Raw genomic sequence first — 16,987 nt, 5'->3', positions numbered from 1 at the left:
TAAGCCAGTTTAAAATAGATGTAATCACAATTGCTTAAATCTCATATAGTCTTTAACAATCATAATTAATTTTCAGGTTTTGTTTTTAAATAGCTTTCATTAAAGTACCTGGTAGTCCAGTCATAAATGGCCTTGTCCAGGCTCTTCGTGTTATTGAAAATGAAGATTTGAAGAGCCAGCTACTAGTCTTCCCGAATAATTAGCTTTATTGTAATGAGTAAGAGTACAGATAATATGGCTTACGCGTTTTGGCAATAAGCCTTAGGCTACGTTCACACTAGCTTTGTCAGCAGGGCATCAGACCGGTGTTTGGGAAGTGTTTTTAACGCTTCTCAAACACCTATGAAAATTCTGCAAATGTCAGCACACAGTGCTGTTCACACTGAAGTGTCCTATTGCGTTGCATCGCGGCAAAACTGGCACCTCATGTCAAGTCAGGAGGAGTTGAAGCCTCCCATTCAAGTCTATGGTGCCGCTCCTCAAACACCTGGCAGGCGTTTGCGAGGATTTTGCAGAGCGTTAATACCATTTAACTTCATTTTAGGCATTTGTGGTGGGGTTATAACTCTTGGCAAACGCCTCAAAACCATGCATAGAACGTTTTGGGAGCGTTTTGAGGAGCGTTAAAAACACTTCCCAAACGCCTCTCAAACGCCTCTCAAACGCTATAGGGGCGTTTGGCAAGAGTTAGAAATAAACGCGCCCTTAGTTATAGAAATAAGTTATGCTATGACTAAGATTTATTTCCAAAACGCGTAAGCCTTTTAGACTTAGTGGGCATTCGCAAGATGAGATCATTCACTCCATCTTGCGAATTTGATAGTTCAACAATACAGCGAGATCTGCAGGTTAGGCATGAGAGCTCTCTGAAGGCCCCAGTAACATTGCCTTCCCAGAAGGTACGAGTGTGGCCAGGGTACTTCTTCTGTGCCTTTTAGGGAAATAAGGAGGGCAAAACACAAAAAATAATTACATTTAAAAAAATGCATGCTGGTGTGAATTTCAATATATTAGGGGAAAGGTCTGCTTTTACCTATTGCCTGAAATCTTCCAGCTTGTGTTCAGTACTCTAGGTCACTACTGTGGTGCTTCATATGTTGACTGCAGCTTTGAAAGTTGTGCTGATAAGGTTCAGTAGGACAAAACTGACCTGTTTCTAGTCAGGAGGAAAGACAGTCATTTACAGGCCTGACAAAAATGGAATTTGCAGCTGTGATTAAAAAGTGTTGGTGTTTTGGGTCATCTCCTAATTTGTAATTGCTCATTCACACGAGCTTATACACATTTATGGTGGCTTAAATAATATAACCCCATTGCAGTCAAATTTTATATTTTTCAGTTGTAGTTGTCTAGTGGTAATATGATACTGGAACAGAACTAATGGTTTTTACTAGATATGTTGGTAAATGAAGCCAACTCTGCAGATAGTGAATGCATGGAATTACTAATCATTTCCTTTTTTTCTTTCAGGATAGACTACACAGTGAATCTTAACCAACTAACCAGCAAATTACTAAAAAGCAGTAAGCAGGTGAGAAGTTTGTCAAAGAATACTAAAGCTTAATGTAAGCTCTATTATATTACACTTCCATGCTGTTCAGCAATTTCCAAAGGACATGTCTATATAGCCCCCACCATGACTGTACAGACATACTCTAGGACTGATTTGGGTAGAAGTCGGTAAACCTTCATCTATGTGTGCATTTTGGGAGGAAGCCACCATGGCAAGATTCAATTTATTTGCACATATACAAACTACATATAGGCCATGCTTCTGACAATAAAGGAAACCACAAATTCAGGAACGCCGGCCTCTGATACCCACATTGCCGCCATGCTACCAATATAAGAAAAACCTTATTAAAATTCACTGGTTGCAAATAAGCTTACTGGTAATGAAGGAAATTGATATTTACATCACATTTATTATTGTGGGCGAAGATATTTTCTTTCCTCAATCTCCTGCCTACTAATGCATACAACTTTTCTTCATGCTCTCTCTAAAACTAAACGTTTGCCCTCACGTTTTAATCAAATGTTCATAGAATACATCTGAACTGCTATATTGCAGTAAATTACATTTACTACCAGAACTTGTTCTTTTTTAACTTTGAACCAGCATCTGCAATGGGTATAGAAAAGAATCACACTGTTTAAAATAATCACATTTTGTTGCTTTGCAGCCTGAAATGAAGACAGACACCGTTTTTGTTTTATCCAGCTGTATTTATTCAGTGAAACATATAACATCCATGTGAAAGATATAACACCAGTTTGTCAGAAAGAGACAAAAAATCAAAAACAGAATCACTGAGTTGGAAATAGGATCAGGCCCTCCCTTCCATCTAAAAATGACTTATAAACTCAATTAGGTATAGCCAATCACCTTCTCTATGGCACACAATGGCCATTTAACTTTTAGCTGTGGTCATTTTGATTAGCTCAGCATGAAAAGAGCTTTCTTGGAGCATGTAAGTCCCTGGTAGTGCATCTGAAGCAAACAATCAACTATGGGTGGCAAGGCACTGTCAAAAGATCTCCGGGATAAAGTTGTGGACAGGCCCAAGTCAAGAGATGGATACAAAAGAATTTCAAAGGCTTTATCAATGCCTAGAAGCACAGTGAAGTCTATTATTAAGAAGTGGAATGTGTTTGGTACAACACAGACCCTCCCTGGATCAGGATGTCGCTCCAAACTGGATGAAAGAGTCAGAGAGGCTACCAAGAGGCCTACAGCAACTCTGAAGCAGTTGCAGGAATGTATGACAAAGAGTGTTCATTGTGTGTATGTGACAACAATATTGAAATTCTTGAGGAAAATCTGCTGCCCTCTGCTAGAAAGCTGTCAATGGGAAGAAGGTTTACCTTCCAACATGACAATAACCCAAAGCACACAGCAAAAATGACCACAAAGTGGTTGAAAGAGAAAAAGGTAAATGTCCTTGCATGGCCTAGTTAGAGCCTAGATTTATACCCCATTGAAAATCTGTGGAATGACTTGAAGACTGCAGTCCAAAACAGTTACTATCAAATTTAACTGAACTTGAGGAGTTCTGCAAAGAAGAGTGGGCAAATATTGCAAAGTCTAGATGTGCAAAGTTAGTAGAGACCTATCCCAACAGACTAAAGGCTTGTACCACCTTGGCAAAAGGTGGTTCAACAAAATCCTAACACAAGGGAGTGATCCTTTTTCCAATTCAGTGATTCTGTTTTTGATTTTTTTTTTTTTTTAATTTAAATTTTCTGACATGTTGGTGTTATATCTTCTATACCATCCTGTGTAATTTTCAGGATGGTATAGAAAGAATTGCAAATCATTTGGCAGGTAAAACAGTAAATATCTATTTAGCAGTTTGCTATAAGTTTAGGAAGTTTATAAAGTTTAGCTTTAAAATGATGCTTTTTTTCACAAATAAAAAAGATGTTTTCTTTACCTGCACTGTGCAGTGGTAGTGCACAGAGAAATCCCTTACCTCCGCTTCTGAAATCTGGCACTGTCTGCTGCTTCTTCTGCGTGTTCTCCCTCAACAAGCCGTATGCTAAGGGGGCACTCACGGAGCTGGTAATCCATGCCCCCGCTCCCTCCACACAGGAGTTTGACTGACAGCAGTAATAGCCTATGGCTCCCTCTGCTGCCTGTGTTTCCTGTGAGGCTAGGAAGTGGAGGAGCAGTGCTGCAGCCAGTACACATTGGAGCGGTAAGAAGAGTAAGGTAAGTGTTTAGGTGTGGAGGGGCTACAAAAGGCAGTGGGAGCATTTTTTAAATTACTGCATAGAATGCTTTAAGGTAAAAAACGTTTTTGACTTTAGAACCACTTTAATTCCAAAAGTTAAATCCATTATAGTTAGGTACAGTGTGCAGAGTAAATTACTCTAATTAAATATTAATTTTATATTTTTTTAATATTCATATTAAATACTCTGTTTAACTATGTTTGCTTGTCAAATGCCAGAATAGTAAATTAAGTCATGGTATTACATTGTCTGCACATTTACCTGTGTATGATATTGAGTGTATAGGAAGTATTAGTATGCTGTTAATATTTAAAGAATATTATTTTCTATGTCCCAAAGGTTTTCTTTTGAATACTTTTCTATCTTAGAACTTGTCTCATATAAAAAATGTTTTTCTGGTGTGACTTCAGGATGAAGCCTGTCTTGCAGAACTGTCCCTGGCTCTGTCTCTGGAGTGCAGCTTTAAGGAAAAGTGCTTGCGTGCAGCCAGTCTGAGGGTGCGTTCCCTACATGTAGAGGTGCATGAAAGTCTCTTCAACAGTGACCTGTTGCAGAAGAAGCTGGTTTCAGCAGTGCAGAGCAACACTGAAGGGAGCTGTAACATTGAGGAACAGGCAAACCTAGGTTAGTACCAAGGATTCCACTGAAAGATAGGTACGTAGTGTTGGCAAGTGTCACCACCAGTGCTTAAAATTTTTGAAACTTTATTGATATTCCATTTGACAGTTTAATGATAATGTTGAACAGTCTACCTCACAAAACAGTTATTTTCCGATTACTGTTTTCAGTATGGGATTCACCTTAGGAACGACATTTTTTTTTTTGTTGCATCTAAAGTTTAAAAAGTCCTCTCAAATTCACCAAAGCTAGTAGTTTCTCTGGGATCATTTGATTGATGTTCCTTTGCACTTGCAGGAGATGCTGAACCTCCCAAGTGGTTGCAGCTTGTTGAGCGGCTTCCTTGTAAGCTGGATGTGGGTTTTGAGAACAGCACTGTGGTCCTGTCTATGAACAGCCAACAGAGGTAAAATCTCAACAATAAATCAAAGGCTGATTATATGTAAATAACACTGTATAGTGACTTTAGCAGAAATGCTGTGCTTCTTCCCAGGCACCTAAACTGGACATTAAAGCTCCTACAATATTCTTATTTACGTGAAGAGGATCAGCTGCCCATGCGCAAGTTCATTGGCACTTCAGAACTTGCTCAAATGACCTCTGAACTGCTAGTGGAAGGTAAGTACTGAATTACTGGAAGGTTAATTGGTGCTAAAGCTGAAAGTGTTATATCTCTACTGAACATTTTTTAACCACTTAACGACTGCCTGCCTGCAATGTACTGTATACGGGCAGCCACCGTAGGCAACGTACCGCTGCTTACTTCAGGGTTTTGTGCGCATGCAGGCGTGCCCCCCGGCCAGCACCCGCTGTGTTGACAACACAGAGCTCTGGACAGAGGGAACAATGCAAAGCAAGGAGGAGAAACTTGGAGATCGATTAGTAAAAGCAGCACACTTTACACATTGGACATAGTTATTCACACATTTAACCTCTTGATCGTCCTAGATGTTAACCACTTCCCAGCCAGTGTCATTAGTACAGTGATCGTGTATAATAACACTGATCACCGTATTAGTGTCACTGGTGGTGGCAGTTAGTTCCTCTCAGTGTCAGATTACCCGCCACACTATCGCAGTCTTCTTATAAGTCGCTGATCACTGCCTTTTAGTAGTATAAAATAAAAATTCCAGATTAAATACCATAGTTAGTAGGCGCTATAACCTTCACGTAAACCAATCAATATACACTTATTGAGATTTTTTTTTTATCAAAGACATGTAGCAGAATATATTTTGGCCAAAATTTATGATGAAATTAGATTTTTACATTTTTCTTATTGGATGTAATTTATAGCAAAAAGTGAAAAAAAATTATTTTTCAAAATTGTTGGTCTTTTTTCAATTATATAGCAAGAAATAAAAACCCAGTGGTGATCAAATACCACCAAAAGAAAGCTCTATTTGTGTGAATAAAATTATATACATTTTGTTTGGGTACAGAGTAGCATGACTGTGCAATTAACAGTTAAAGTAGCGCAGGGCGGTATAGCAAAAAATGGCCTGGTCATGAAGGGGGTAAAATCTTCCGAAGCTTAAGTGGTTAATGTAGTGTTGTTTACTGGAAACATATAAGCCATACCTGTGTTCATCACAAGATGATGTCCAAGGGATTTCCAGGATTAATTAAAATTTTAATGTTGCTTTAGAATCTGTAATCCTCCTCTATGTGGAAATCTCATTTATTTTCAGATTTAGGAGCTGTACCTTTTTTCTTTTTCAATAGTTTGTTCTTTTCAAAAACCGTTTCTCATACAAAAGCATATGCCTATTTCTGGGCTCTTTTCTATACTCTGTTAATGTTCTCTAATTCCATATAATAATATTACCTCTGTAATAAGGAAACCTGTATCTTATTCTACCAAACTTTGACAAAACCTATGTATAAATAACTCTTAGATTGTAAGCTCCAAGGAGCAGGGCCCTCCTAACCCTCTTGTATTGAACTGTATTGTTGCTGTATTGTCTCCCGTTATATTGTAAAGCACTGAGCAAACTGTTGGCGCTATATAAATCCTGTATAATAATAATTGAATACAATTAAGAAGAAGGTAAAAGAGAGGAAGGTAGAAATGTGGAGTGGTGAACCGCACCCCTCCAACTGGAGCTGTTCCTTTTTCATGTTCATACATGACACAGGCAGATTCATAGATAGCTGTGTTACAGGCAGGTACCTTCAGGTGATTGGACACCAGCAAAAGAACTGTGAAGACTCCTTTGTAATGTTACTCCGCTCCCCACCTCCCAGCAGGCCTAGTTCTTTGCTAATGTTATTTAGGTGTTGGATAGTTCTCTCTACGGGGGAGGGGGGGTTATATTGTTTGTTTGTACTCCTTTGGACTCTGGACCCCGTGTTAAGTGCCCACCTTGGCATGCATTGCAGTGTGTTTGGTTTGCCACATAGTGCTATACAGGTCCAAGGCAGAGGTGATCTGCATGAGTGTGCTGTTGGCTGGTTTTGTCGTTTTGCCCTCCACTCATTGGTATTGCTATAGGACATCTCAACTGCATCTGACTTTGCCTGTGTTCTGTAACATATGAACAGTAAAATGTGTTTTTTTTTTCTAGCCTATAAAATCCTTTCCTTGGAGTAGAATATAAGACACAGTATACTTTCCCCTCTGTGTTGTCCTTATTGCTTGCTAAAAGAACTTGAGGCTGCACAGATCGAAAGGGCTGGGACAGTGATAATAATGGGGGATTTTAGCTACTCGCAAATTGACTGGAGTAATGGTACTGCAGGAACAGTGAAAGGGCAAAACTTTTTAAACCTACTACAGGACGGTTTTATGGTACAGTTCATAGAGAACCCAACTAGGAATGATGCTCTGCTGGACCTGGTAATCTCAAACCATGTAATAAAAACCAGTGCTGATGTGACTGTGGGTTGCAATATAGATATTGGTGAGTGATATTGATACTGCAGTACCATGAGGAGTATAATAGATAATCACCCTGCTTGAATAGCAAAAACATGGCTTTATTAGCATACCGACAAACAGTGTCACCAAATGCAATCCTAATGCAGCAGGGTGGACCAGGCTGTAGCTGGAGGAATGTCCATTCACTTCTAGAGTCCCTCGGATCGGGAATGAAAGCCCGATTGATGAACCCGGCCGGGGACCGCGGCGCACCAGAAGGGATGTCACACCTCCGGGGATAAAAAAAGCGAAAGTCTGGCACTGTACATGGACCGCACGCTGAAACTGGTATCCAACACAACGCGTTTCAAGTGCATGCGCTTGGTCAAATCTCAAACCATGCAGAGCTTATTACGAATGTCCATATAAAAGAACATCTTGGTAGCAGTGACCATAACATGATTTAATTTATTGTTAGCTGTAAACAGCAAGCACATATGGGAAATATAAAAACACTCAATTTTAAGAGAGCTAATTTTGCAAGCCTGAGAGCTGCTCTCCAAGACTTAGACTGGGAGGGAATATTGGCATCAATGAACACAACACAGAAATGGGAGTTCTTCAAAAAGACTGTAAGTGAACACACTGCAAAATACATTCCCATGGGTAGCAAGTTTAAAAGGCTAAAAATCAAATCTCTGTGGCTTACGGCCAAAGTTAAAAAAGGTATAGATAATTAGAAAAGAGCTTTTATTAAATATAAAAATTAAGGAACGCTATCATCTTTTAAACATTACAAAGAATATAACAAAATATGCAAAAAGGAAATAAAGGCCGTAAAAATTGAAAACGAATGACAGATTGCAAAATATAGCAGGACCAACCCCAAAAAATTCTTCAAATATATTAATAGTAAAAAGGTTCGGTCTGAGCATGTAGGCCCTTTACAAAATAATCTAGAGTGGGTGACTGGGGACAAAGAGAAGGCAAATTTATTAAATACCTTCTTCAGCTCTGTGTATACAAAGGAGCATGGGGGAGCTCTTGTCCATAATGGGCATGGTATTGACACCGCTCCAGATGATCCACATTGGCTCACAATTGATATGATCCAAAAATATTTAGACAGAATAAAGGTGAATAAAGCACCTGGACTGGATGGCATACACCCACAAGTCCTTAAAGAATTGAGCTCTGTTATTTCAAAGCCATTGTTTCTAATTTTTAGGGACTCTTTAATGACTGGCATAGTACCACTGGATTGGCGTAAGGCCAATGTAGTGCCAATATTTAAAAAGGGGTCAAAATCGTTACCAAGTAATTATAGGCCTGTTAGTTATTATTATTATTATACAGGATTTATATAGTGCCAACTGTTTGCTCAGCGCTTTACAATATAATGGGAGAAAATACAGCAACGATACAGTTCAATACAAGAGGGTAAGAAGGGCCCTGCTCCTTGGAGCTTACAATCTAAGAGGGAGGGGTTGGTGGTACAAAAGGTATAACTGTAGGGGATGAACTGATAGGAGAAATAGAAGATTCTGTTATTAGCTGAAGGCGGGATAGGCTTCCCTGAAGAGAGAGATGTTTTCAGAGATCGCCTAAAAGTGGGCAACATAGGCGATAGATAGATATGGTTTGAGAGTTCCAGAGGATGGGGGAGGCTCTTGAGAAGTCCTGGAGACGAGCATGGGAGGAGGAGACAACAGAGCTAGATAGCAGGAGGTCGTGTGAGGAGCGGAGAGGATGGTTTGGGTGATATTTGGAGACCAGATTGGTAATGTAATTTGGGGCAGAGTTACAAATGGCTTTATATGTTATTGTTAATGTTTTGAATTTTATTCATTAGGCAATGGGAATCCAGTGGAGGGATTGGCAGAGAGGGATGGCAGATAAGGAACGGTTAGTAAGGTGGACAAATCTGATAGCAGCATTCATGATAGACTGAAGAGGGGATAGCCTGCGATGAGGTAGGCTAATGAGGAGGGAGTTACAATAGTCAAGGCGAAAGATAACAAGGGAGTGAATAAGTTACTTAGTAATTTCAGAGGTTAAGAACGGGTGAAACTTGGAGATGTTGCGGAGGTGAAATCTACATGATTTGGACAGTGATTGGATTTGGGGCTGAAAGGACAGATGGGAGTGTAGGATTACACCTAGGGGAGGGCTGATGATTGTATTATTGATCTTGATGGAGAAGTCAGGGGAGGGGGCACGGGCTGGGGGGAATACTAAGAGCTCAGTTTTGGAAAGATTTAGTTTGAGGAAGTGGAGTGACACCCATGCTGATATGTCACTTAGTAGGTTAGTAATGCGAGAGGAGACTGAAGGGGTGAGGTGAGGAGTAGAAAGATAGATTTGTGTGCCATCAGCATAGAAATGGTACTTAAAGCCATGGGAGTTTATCAAGTGACCAAGGGAGGAGGTGTAGATGGAGAAGAGAAGGGGTCCAAGGACAGAACCTTGAGGAACCCTTACAGAAAGAGGGAGTGTAGAGGAGGAAACAGAGTTTTATAGGTACTGCTAAAGGAGCTCTGCAATAGGTAGGATGAGAACCAGGAGAGAGCAGAGTCTCGGAGGCCAAGAGAGTGGAGTTTTTTGAGGAGGAGGGGATGGTCAACAGTATCAAAAGCTGCAGAGAGGTCAAGCAGTAAGAGTATGGAGTAGTGGCCATTAGTTTTAGCAGTTAGTAAATCATTAGTGAGTTTTAGTAGGGCAGGTTCAGTGAAGTGTAGTGTGCGAAAGCAAGACTGTAAAGGATCAAGAAGGTTGTTGTATGTGAGGTAGGAGCTCAGGCGATTGTAGACTAAGCGTTCTAAGAGTTTAGAAGTAAACAGAAGCAGAGAGATGGGTCTTAAATTGTTCAGGTTGGTGGGGTCCAAGGAGGGCTTTTTATGTATGGAAGTGATCTGTGCATGCTTTAGAGGGGTGGGGAAGGTACCATTAGAGAGGGAGAGATTGAAGATGTGAGTGAGGGAGCATAGGACAGAAGAAGAGGGTGACCGTAGTAGTTGTGAGTGGACAGGATCCAGAGGGCAATAGTAGCAAGGTCAAAAAAGGAAAGTGTTGAGGTTTAGTACAAGGTATGCTAAGTGGGATAGATCTCTGTGTAGCAGAGATGCTCCTACGAATTGCATCAATCTTGTTTTTGAAATGATTTGCAATCTCGTAAGCAGTGAGTGAGTTACTGGGTGGAGGTGGAGAAAGTAGAGTTAAAAGTAGAGAAGAGCCGATGAGCACAGGATGACAAGGTATTAATAAGAGTGACAAAGTAGGCCTATTTGGCAGCATGGAGGGAGGAACTGTATGTTAAGAAAGCAGATTTATATAGAGTGAATGCTTGCTGAGATTTGGTTTTACGCCATAATCACTCCAGTGCACGACTATGTCACTTAAGATTTCTCGTGTCATCAGTCTGCCACGGTTGTAATGGTCGGGGCCTGATACTTCATGTAGCTCGAGGAGTAAGTGAGTCTAGTGTGGATGAAAGCGAACTGTTTTAGACAGCAGTGCCCAGGACAGGGGAGAGATTCTGTCATAGAGGCTGTCAGTTGCAGAGTGGAAAATAGAAGGGTTAAAGTTGTGAAGGTTTCTGTGGGTAAGTGTTTGTAGACGTGAACACTGTGAAGGTGATGAGATTGTGATCAGAGAGAGGAAAGGGGGCATTTGTGAAGTTGTAGGGAGTGCAAAGATGGGAGAAAACAAGGTCTAGTGTATTCCCATCAGAGTGAGTGGAGGAGTGTATCCATTGTGTTAAGGCAAAAGATGAGGTAAGGGTTAAAGAGTTGGGATGTAGATGGGTTGTTCACATTAATGGGGATGTTAAAATCTCCAAGAATGATAGGGGGTATTTCAGAGGAGAGAAAGTAGGGTAGCCAAGCAAAGAAGTCATCAAGAAAGCGCAACACCGGTCCAGGAAGCTGGTAGATCACTGCAATACTCAGAGAAATGGGAGAAAACAGCCGAATGCAGAGACTCTCGAAAGAAGAGAAGGATAGAGAGGGAGGGTTTTTTTATGGTTGAACTGGATGGACTTTTCTCTTTTTTTCAGCCAGACTAATATGTAACTTGGAGCAGGAGGGGTTATAGGATGAGGGGTTCTCACAGTTTTTTGCCAGTGTCCAATCACCTGAATGTTCCTGCCTGTAACCCAGTTGTCTCTGAATATGCATATGCCTGTACTGTACTCCAAGAAATTAATTTGGAGGTGATCTTCATATTTCTAAATGATCTAAAGCAGTAATCAAATGTTAATTCATGGAGGCATCTTTTTTTTTTTTTCCTTTTTTCCGAAATTCTTTTAGTCGGAATTCAAGTTCATATTACTGCTTCACAAAATATTACCACAGACAATTCCATTGACAATATGTGATAATACATTATTAATGGGAGTAGCATTTACCTATGTAAGTTAATACTGTAATATCTGTCTCTAATTTCTGTCCAGATGGTCTGCTGTTGTCTCAGAGCCGACAGAGAATTGTCTGCTTGAACCACTTAAAAGCCAGTGTACAGGTGAGAGTTTAGGTGGCTAAAACCTTTTCACAAACACTACTAGAATGTAGTATTTTGCAAACATTGCTCAATCGTGTGCCACCATCACAGCCTTCATAGTGTCTGAGTGCTGCCTATTGCTATATTAAAATTTACCATGTTTACCCTAGCTACAATGCCAGTGTCCAGTTAGATATTTTTAATATTTGCAAATGTCCGCTGCAACGCACAAAGGCCCATAAAAATTGTTCTATTATGCTGTCTCTGGTATCAACAACAGAGGTCATTTTGTCATCCTGCGTCCTACATAGTCCCACCTACAATGAACGCAAATAGCAGCTGTAGTACACATCCCACACTTTAGGAAACACTGATACACTAAACCAGTGTTTCTCAATGTTTTTTTTAGTCAAGGCACCCTCTACAATTATGGACAGTCCTGAGGCATCCTTATAAATTATGGACAGTCTTGAGGCACCCCATTCTTAAATGTAAAAAACTATTTTAATAGCTTTATATAATGCAGCAACATCAACGCATGTAGGACACCCAACATTAGAGGTGGTTTATTCTTCCAAAGCAAATACACTTTTGCACACTGGTACTGACTAGTATTTCAATGTTTCTCTTCTTCCTCAGCTTCTCTCTCTCACTCAGTTAATGTGACCCTAGTGCTGATGGACAGGGGAAGGTCAAACAAGGATGCTGTGCAGGCAACTGACATCCTACTTATCAACTGATGATGTCATTGGTTGTCAGAACGGCGGCGGCTAGAAGGTTCTAATGCTGCACAATGAAAACCTGTGGCTTTGAGTAACTAAAATGCAGGCTTGTTCCACCTGCTGGCTTGTATACGTGTTTTGGGCAATTTCTAGACATTTTGCCAAGGCACCTCTGAAGAAACCTTAAGGCACCCTGGTTGAAAAAGGCTGCACTAAACGTTTACAACAAAGGCATTTTATAATCTGTCCTTTGCATTTATTAAATAGCCTATCTTCTGAACAAGGTTGTCATGTTAATATGTACATGATGGTCAGTGTGTAGTTCTCTTACATAGTTTCCTTGGTGGTAAAAACCCACATTGTTTTGTTAGATTTGGATTCAGCGGGGAAGAGTTAGAATCTCATTAATACAATTATTGCTGTCTTTGCCCCAGTTAAAATGCATTTTGTTTTTTCTTACTTCCATCACACCAGGTAACATCCATTGATGTCCAGAGCAATGCAACTCTCAATACTTGCATCATCCATTACCGTCACCAGGAGTTTTCTCATTGGTTCAGCTTGCTGGCGCTGGATCGTCAGTTACAAAAGGATGCAAAAGCCTCAACCAAAAATAATCGGTGAGTTTTTCCAAGAATACCATTTTTTTTTCCTCTGTAATTGCTCAGATATAAGACCAATCTCATTATTTCACTGATCAGCACAAGAAGATTTGATAATACAGCATAAGGCGGTTTAGTCTTATTTTGTGAGCCATCCATATTCTAAGAATAAATCGCCATGATTCAGTTGTGCGAGTATTACATTCGTTCAGCCTAGAGTTCGTGCAGATTTTATTTGTGATAGTTTACAGTGAACCCTTACTAGGCAGCATAATTTTCACTTTACAGGAGAGACTGCTCACCTTTTCTGTGCTTCCCCACAGTTGTGATCAAGCATCAGACTACTGCTGTAGATAGATAGGCCATAGATGGACAGCTGAACCAGCAAAATATTGATCCATGTATGGCCATTCTTACTCAACAGAAGTTGGTCTAATGATCGACGTCCGTCAAATAGGAATGCTAGAAACCTACTGTTGGTCAGCGGTTGCAGCTGCTGATCAGTGTATTCTGACAACAGAGGATTCCAGCTGTCAGAATGCATAGCAGGGGGAATTCCTCTATCCACCTCGCTTGTGTGGATGGGTGATTATATATACATTTTTTTAATTAGCCCACTGGATGACTGAAAAAAAAAATATCCATCTATGGCTAGCCTTACTGGTATAGAGAAACAGTTTTGCTGAAGGGCCATATGTTATGCTGCTACTCTAAAATTGTACAAATGTAAATCTTTGCCTCCTAAGATTGTGAGGTACAAAATTAAATGTTGCGTTTCCTTGGTTTGGAAACCTGTAATACCCCTTTGTACTCTTAAAGACCTATATAGTAAATAATGCTTTTTTTTCTTAGCAGCTTTGTGATTTGTGTGGAAATTTTCTCTTATTCAGTGTCATTTGATGTATTAGATGATTCCAAATCTGAATAGCTGTGTTCAGTTTTAATATTTTCTTACTCAACCTCATGTACCTGTTAAATGGCCAGAGCCCCACCATTTATTTTGTCCTTTTCTTTTAACTTTGCAGTATGCTTAATGAAGTGTTTTTTATGTTTAAAGCAAGCCTTACTTTCTCATAGAGTTTTTTTCTATTATTTTGGCTCATCCTTTTGTGAAAGTTTCTTTCCTCTTGTTTGAAACAAAGCCCATGCATTGTTTTTATTTAAATGTAAGGCTCAATAAATACTAATTGTACTTTCAGTTTAAATCAGCTTAATACATTCTAGGTTTATTAAAACAAAAGGCATGCAAAGGCTTTCAGTTAATTTCCTTTAGAAAGCAGCCACAACCTGAGTAGAAAATCTTGTCCTCTGTCCATATGCTGCAGAGGAGGCTCCTTACACTCTGTGATGAAGCAGTGGTTCCTCTGCAGGCGTCCAACATGCCCACTGTTAAGTCAGAGCTAGCGATCTCCAAGCACCTAGGAGCATGATCTTTTCTGACTGAAGAGCTTTTAATCTGAATTAACAGGTGGTGTGTTGGACCCCTGGGCCTTCTCTGCAGCATGCTTGCAGGGGACAGTCTTTTCTGTTCTGGCTATGGCTGCTTTCTTTATAAAATGAACTGTAAACTTTGGGCACCTTCTGTTTTATGGGAAGGGTGAGTGGGTTGAAGTTTGCTCCAGAATTCCTGAAAGTGGAGCTTTACTGTAATGCTTTCTTTCTACAGCTACTCCAGTCACTGACACACAAAAGTACTCCCATCATGAAATATTTAAACACTGTGCCCTTCAAAGATATGGTCTAAATGGACTTTAGTATGTCTCTTTTTATTTTTTGGACTCTGTAATATATATATTTCTATCTACATGTTTTGTTGTAGACCTCTTCCTGTGATATTAGCACCAATAGTTTTCAATTCGAACATCTCTAACGTCAATGTGTCTGTCCAGCTTGAGGAAGCCCAACCTTTTGCTGTGGGATTTTCATCTGTGTCACTGGGTGAGTCATAGTAATCTTTTCAAATTTTATTTAGTAGTGTCAGTAATGAAGGGATAATATTGCATTGAATACAACCAAAATTTGTTTCTTCCAAAAATCTTTACATGAACATGTGCTTAAGGTAATGTTCTAAAACAGTCACATTCCACTATGGCAGAAATGTATTTCTTATTTAAAATGTAAGGAAAGTGAAATTGTTGCGCATTTGGTTGGGTGTCTCCAATCTATTTCTTCAAACAGTCTTTTATACAGAGTCTGTGTGCACTGTACAGTGTCTGTGTGCACTGGACATTTTGTTTATTGGATGTCAGCCCAAAGGGTTCTTCCACAAGAGAAACTCTCTGGTCTTGGGTTAAAATTCTCCAATGCAGAACCCATGAGATGCTCTGCTTCAAGGCAGCTCCCTTTGCCCAGATTAGCTACAGACATCTACAAGCAACATTTTGTCCATTGTAGGACCAGTCTCACAAGAGACTGATTTTGGTTGGTATGAAAGACCTGGTTGCTCCTGACTTGGTGGCTTAATATTCTGGCTCTGGGAACTTTGTCAGGGCAGGGTACTTGGTCATCATAGGAATTTTATCTCCTACTTAACATCCTGGAATTTTCATCAGTTTGGCTGGCTTTGTAGCGTTGGACTATCCTGCTAGAAAATCACCCAGGTCAGATTAAATCAGAAAATACCATGGTGGATGTCTTGCTGCATCAAGAGAAGTAGAACAGACCCTGTTTTCGGTGAAACCTCACATTCGAGCTTTGTCAGCTGTGCACTTTCCAGGTGTAGACAACTGGCAGGTCCATCAGAGCCAAACCTGAAGGAGTGATTTTACATCCTAAAGTGTTCCGGGACCTGTGTCACAGGTGGGGACATTAGATGTGGAGCTCCTGGCTTCCAGGTTCAACAACAAACTGGACAGGTTTTTTAACAGATACAGGGATCCTCTACTGTACAAAATAATCAGATGACCACACACCAGCCATTTCTGATATCCTCTTTTATTTGTTTCTTAAAAAAATTGATAAAAAATGAATGGATGTTTATGACCTTTTTCACACACAGATAGATAAGGACCTGTGGTTAAAGCACATTATTGATCAACTCCATTCACTTCTTGTGTATTGCTTTTATGAATGAATAAAAAAGGAGTCTTGAAATTTTTGGTCTGCAGTCATCCAGTTTGTACAGTGGTGGTCCACAAGCAAGCTGGATAGGCATTTGTCTAGAAACGGGCAAGGGTGGGCTGAGCTAAAGTGACAAACTGCTATCTTTATAGGGATCCTCTAGTGGAAGCAGTGGATGCCTCAGTGGTCCCACAACATCCATACGCCCTGACCTATGTATGTCCTCCCTAAGTAGGAGGGCATTCTGGTGAGTCTCATTGCTACAGGACTGGCCCAGGCAGATGTGGAACGCTGGCCTGGTAAGTCCCTTGGCAGTCATTCTGTAGATCTTGCCAGATTATACATATCTTTTGTTCTAAGGTCCAAATGGCCATCCTGCTTCTTAGTTGCTGGTTGTGAGGGACAGGGGGCATTGGTGTCTTTAATGCCTATGATGCTCCAACTAGGAAGTCTACTTCCCACAAGTTCTTTCATAGGTCATTGAAGCCCAACTTCACTTGGTGTGAGTCTCAAGGCTTCCACCGCAGGATTTTCTCTGTGAGATGAATCCTCCTCTTTCCTGCAGCTGGGTCTGGGCCAGGGCCAGCGTTTAGCTCACAGCACTACTAAGGTTCAGGTTTCTGCCTCTTTTGTCCTGTTTCAGATACTGTTTGCCCCTCATGCTTTTTGCATGGGTTTTATCATGTACCGTTCCCCGCCCATTCCCCTTTCACTCCATAGGTTCTGGATCTGGTTCCCTCTCCACTTTTAGAAACTGCCATTTAAACCCATTAGAGACAATCCTCTCTCTGATCACACCCACAAGGTGTTTTTTTTTTCTTGTAGCCATCACCCTTGTAGAGCGAGTGTCTGACCTAGTGACTTTCTCGGGCAAAGAACCATTTTTGTTTTGC

General features: G+C 40.4%; 1 protein-coding gene across 3 annotated transcripts in view; it reads left to right on the top strand.

Annotated features, from left to right (window-relative positions):
* Window positions 1–16,987, top strand: part of BLTP2 (bridge-like lipid transfer protein family member 2) — a 115,961-nt gene that overhangs the window by 27,977 nt on the left and 70,997 nt on the right. For all 3 annotated transcript variants that reach the window (XM_089693623.1, XM_089693622.1, XM_089693621.1), the window contains exons 6-12: window positions 1,471–1,531; window positions 4,146–4,359; window positions 4,651–4,759; window positions 4,847–4,971; window positions 11,664–11,731; window positions 12,907–13,052; window positions 14,854–14,972. In XM_089693623.1, coding sequence (XP_089549749.1) covers window positions 1,471–1,531; window positions 4,146–4,359; window positions 4,651–4,759; window positions 4,847–4,971; window positions 11,664–11,731; window positions 12,907–13,052; window positions 14,854–14,972 — 842 coding nt within the window. The remainder of the gene's footprint in view (window positions 1–1,470; window positions 1,532–4,145; window positions 4,360–4,650; window positions 4,760–4,846; window positions 4,972–11,663; window positions 11,732–12,906; window positions 13,053–14,853; window positions 14,973–16,987) is intronic.

Source organism: Staurois parvus, unplaced genomic scaffold (assembly GCF_062004578.1).
Source record: "Staurois parvus isolate SC_StPar_1 unplaced genomic scaffold, SC_StPar_1.0 ptg000635l, whole genome shotgun sequence".
NCBI classification, from domain to species: domain Eukaryota; kingdom Metazoa; phylum Chordata; class Amphibia; order Anura; family Ranidae; genus Staurois; species Staurois parvus.
Note: the sequence above shows the minus strand (reverse complement) of the source record. Positions and strands in the feature narration are given on the sequence as shown.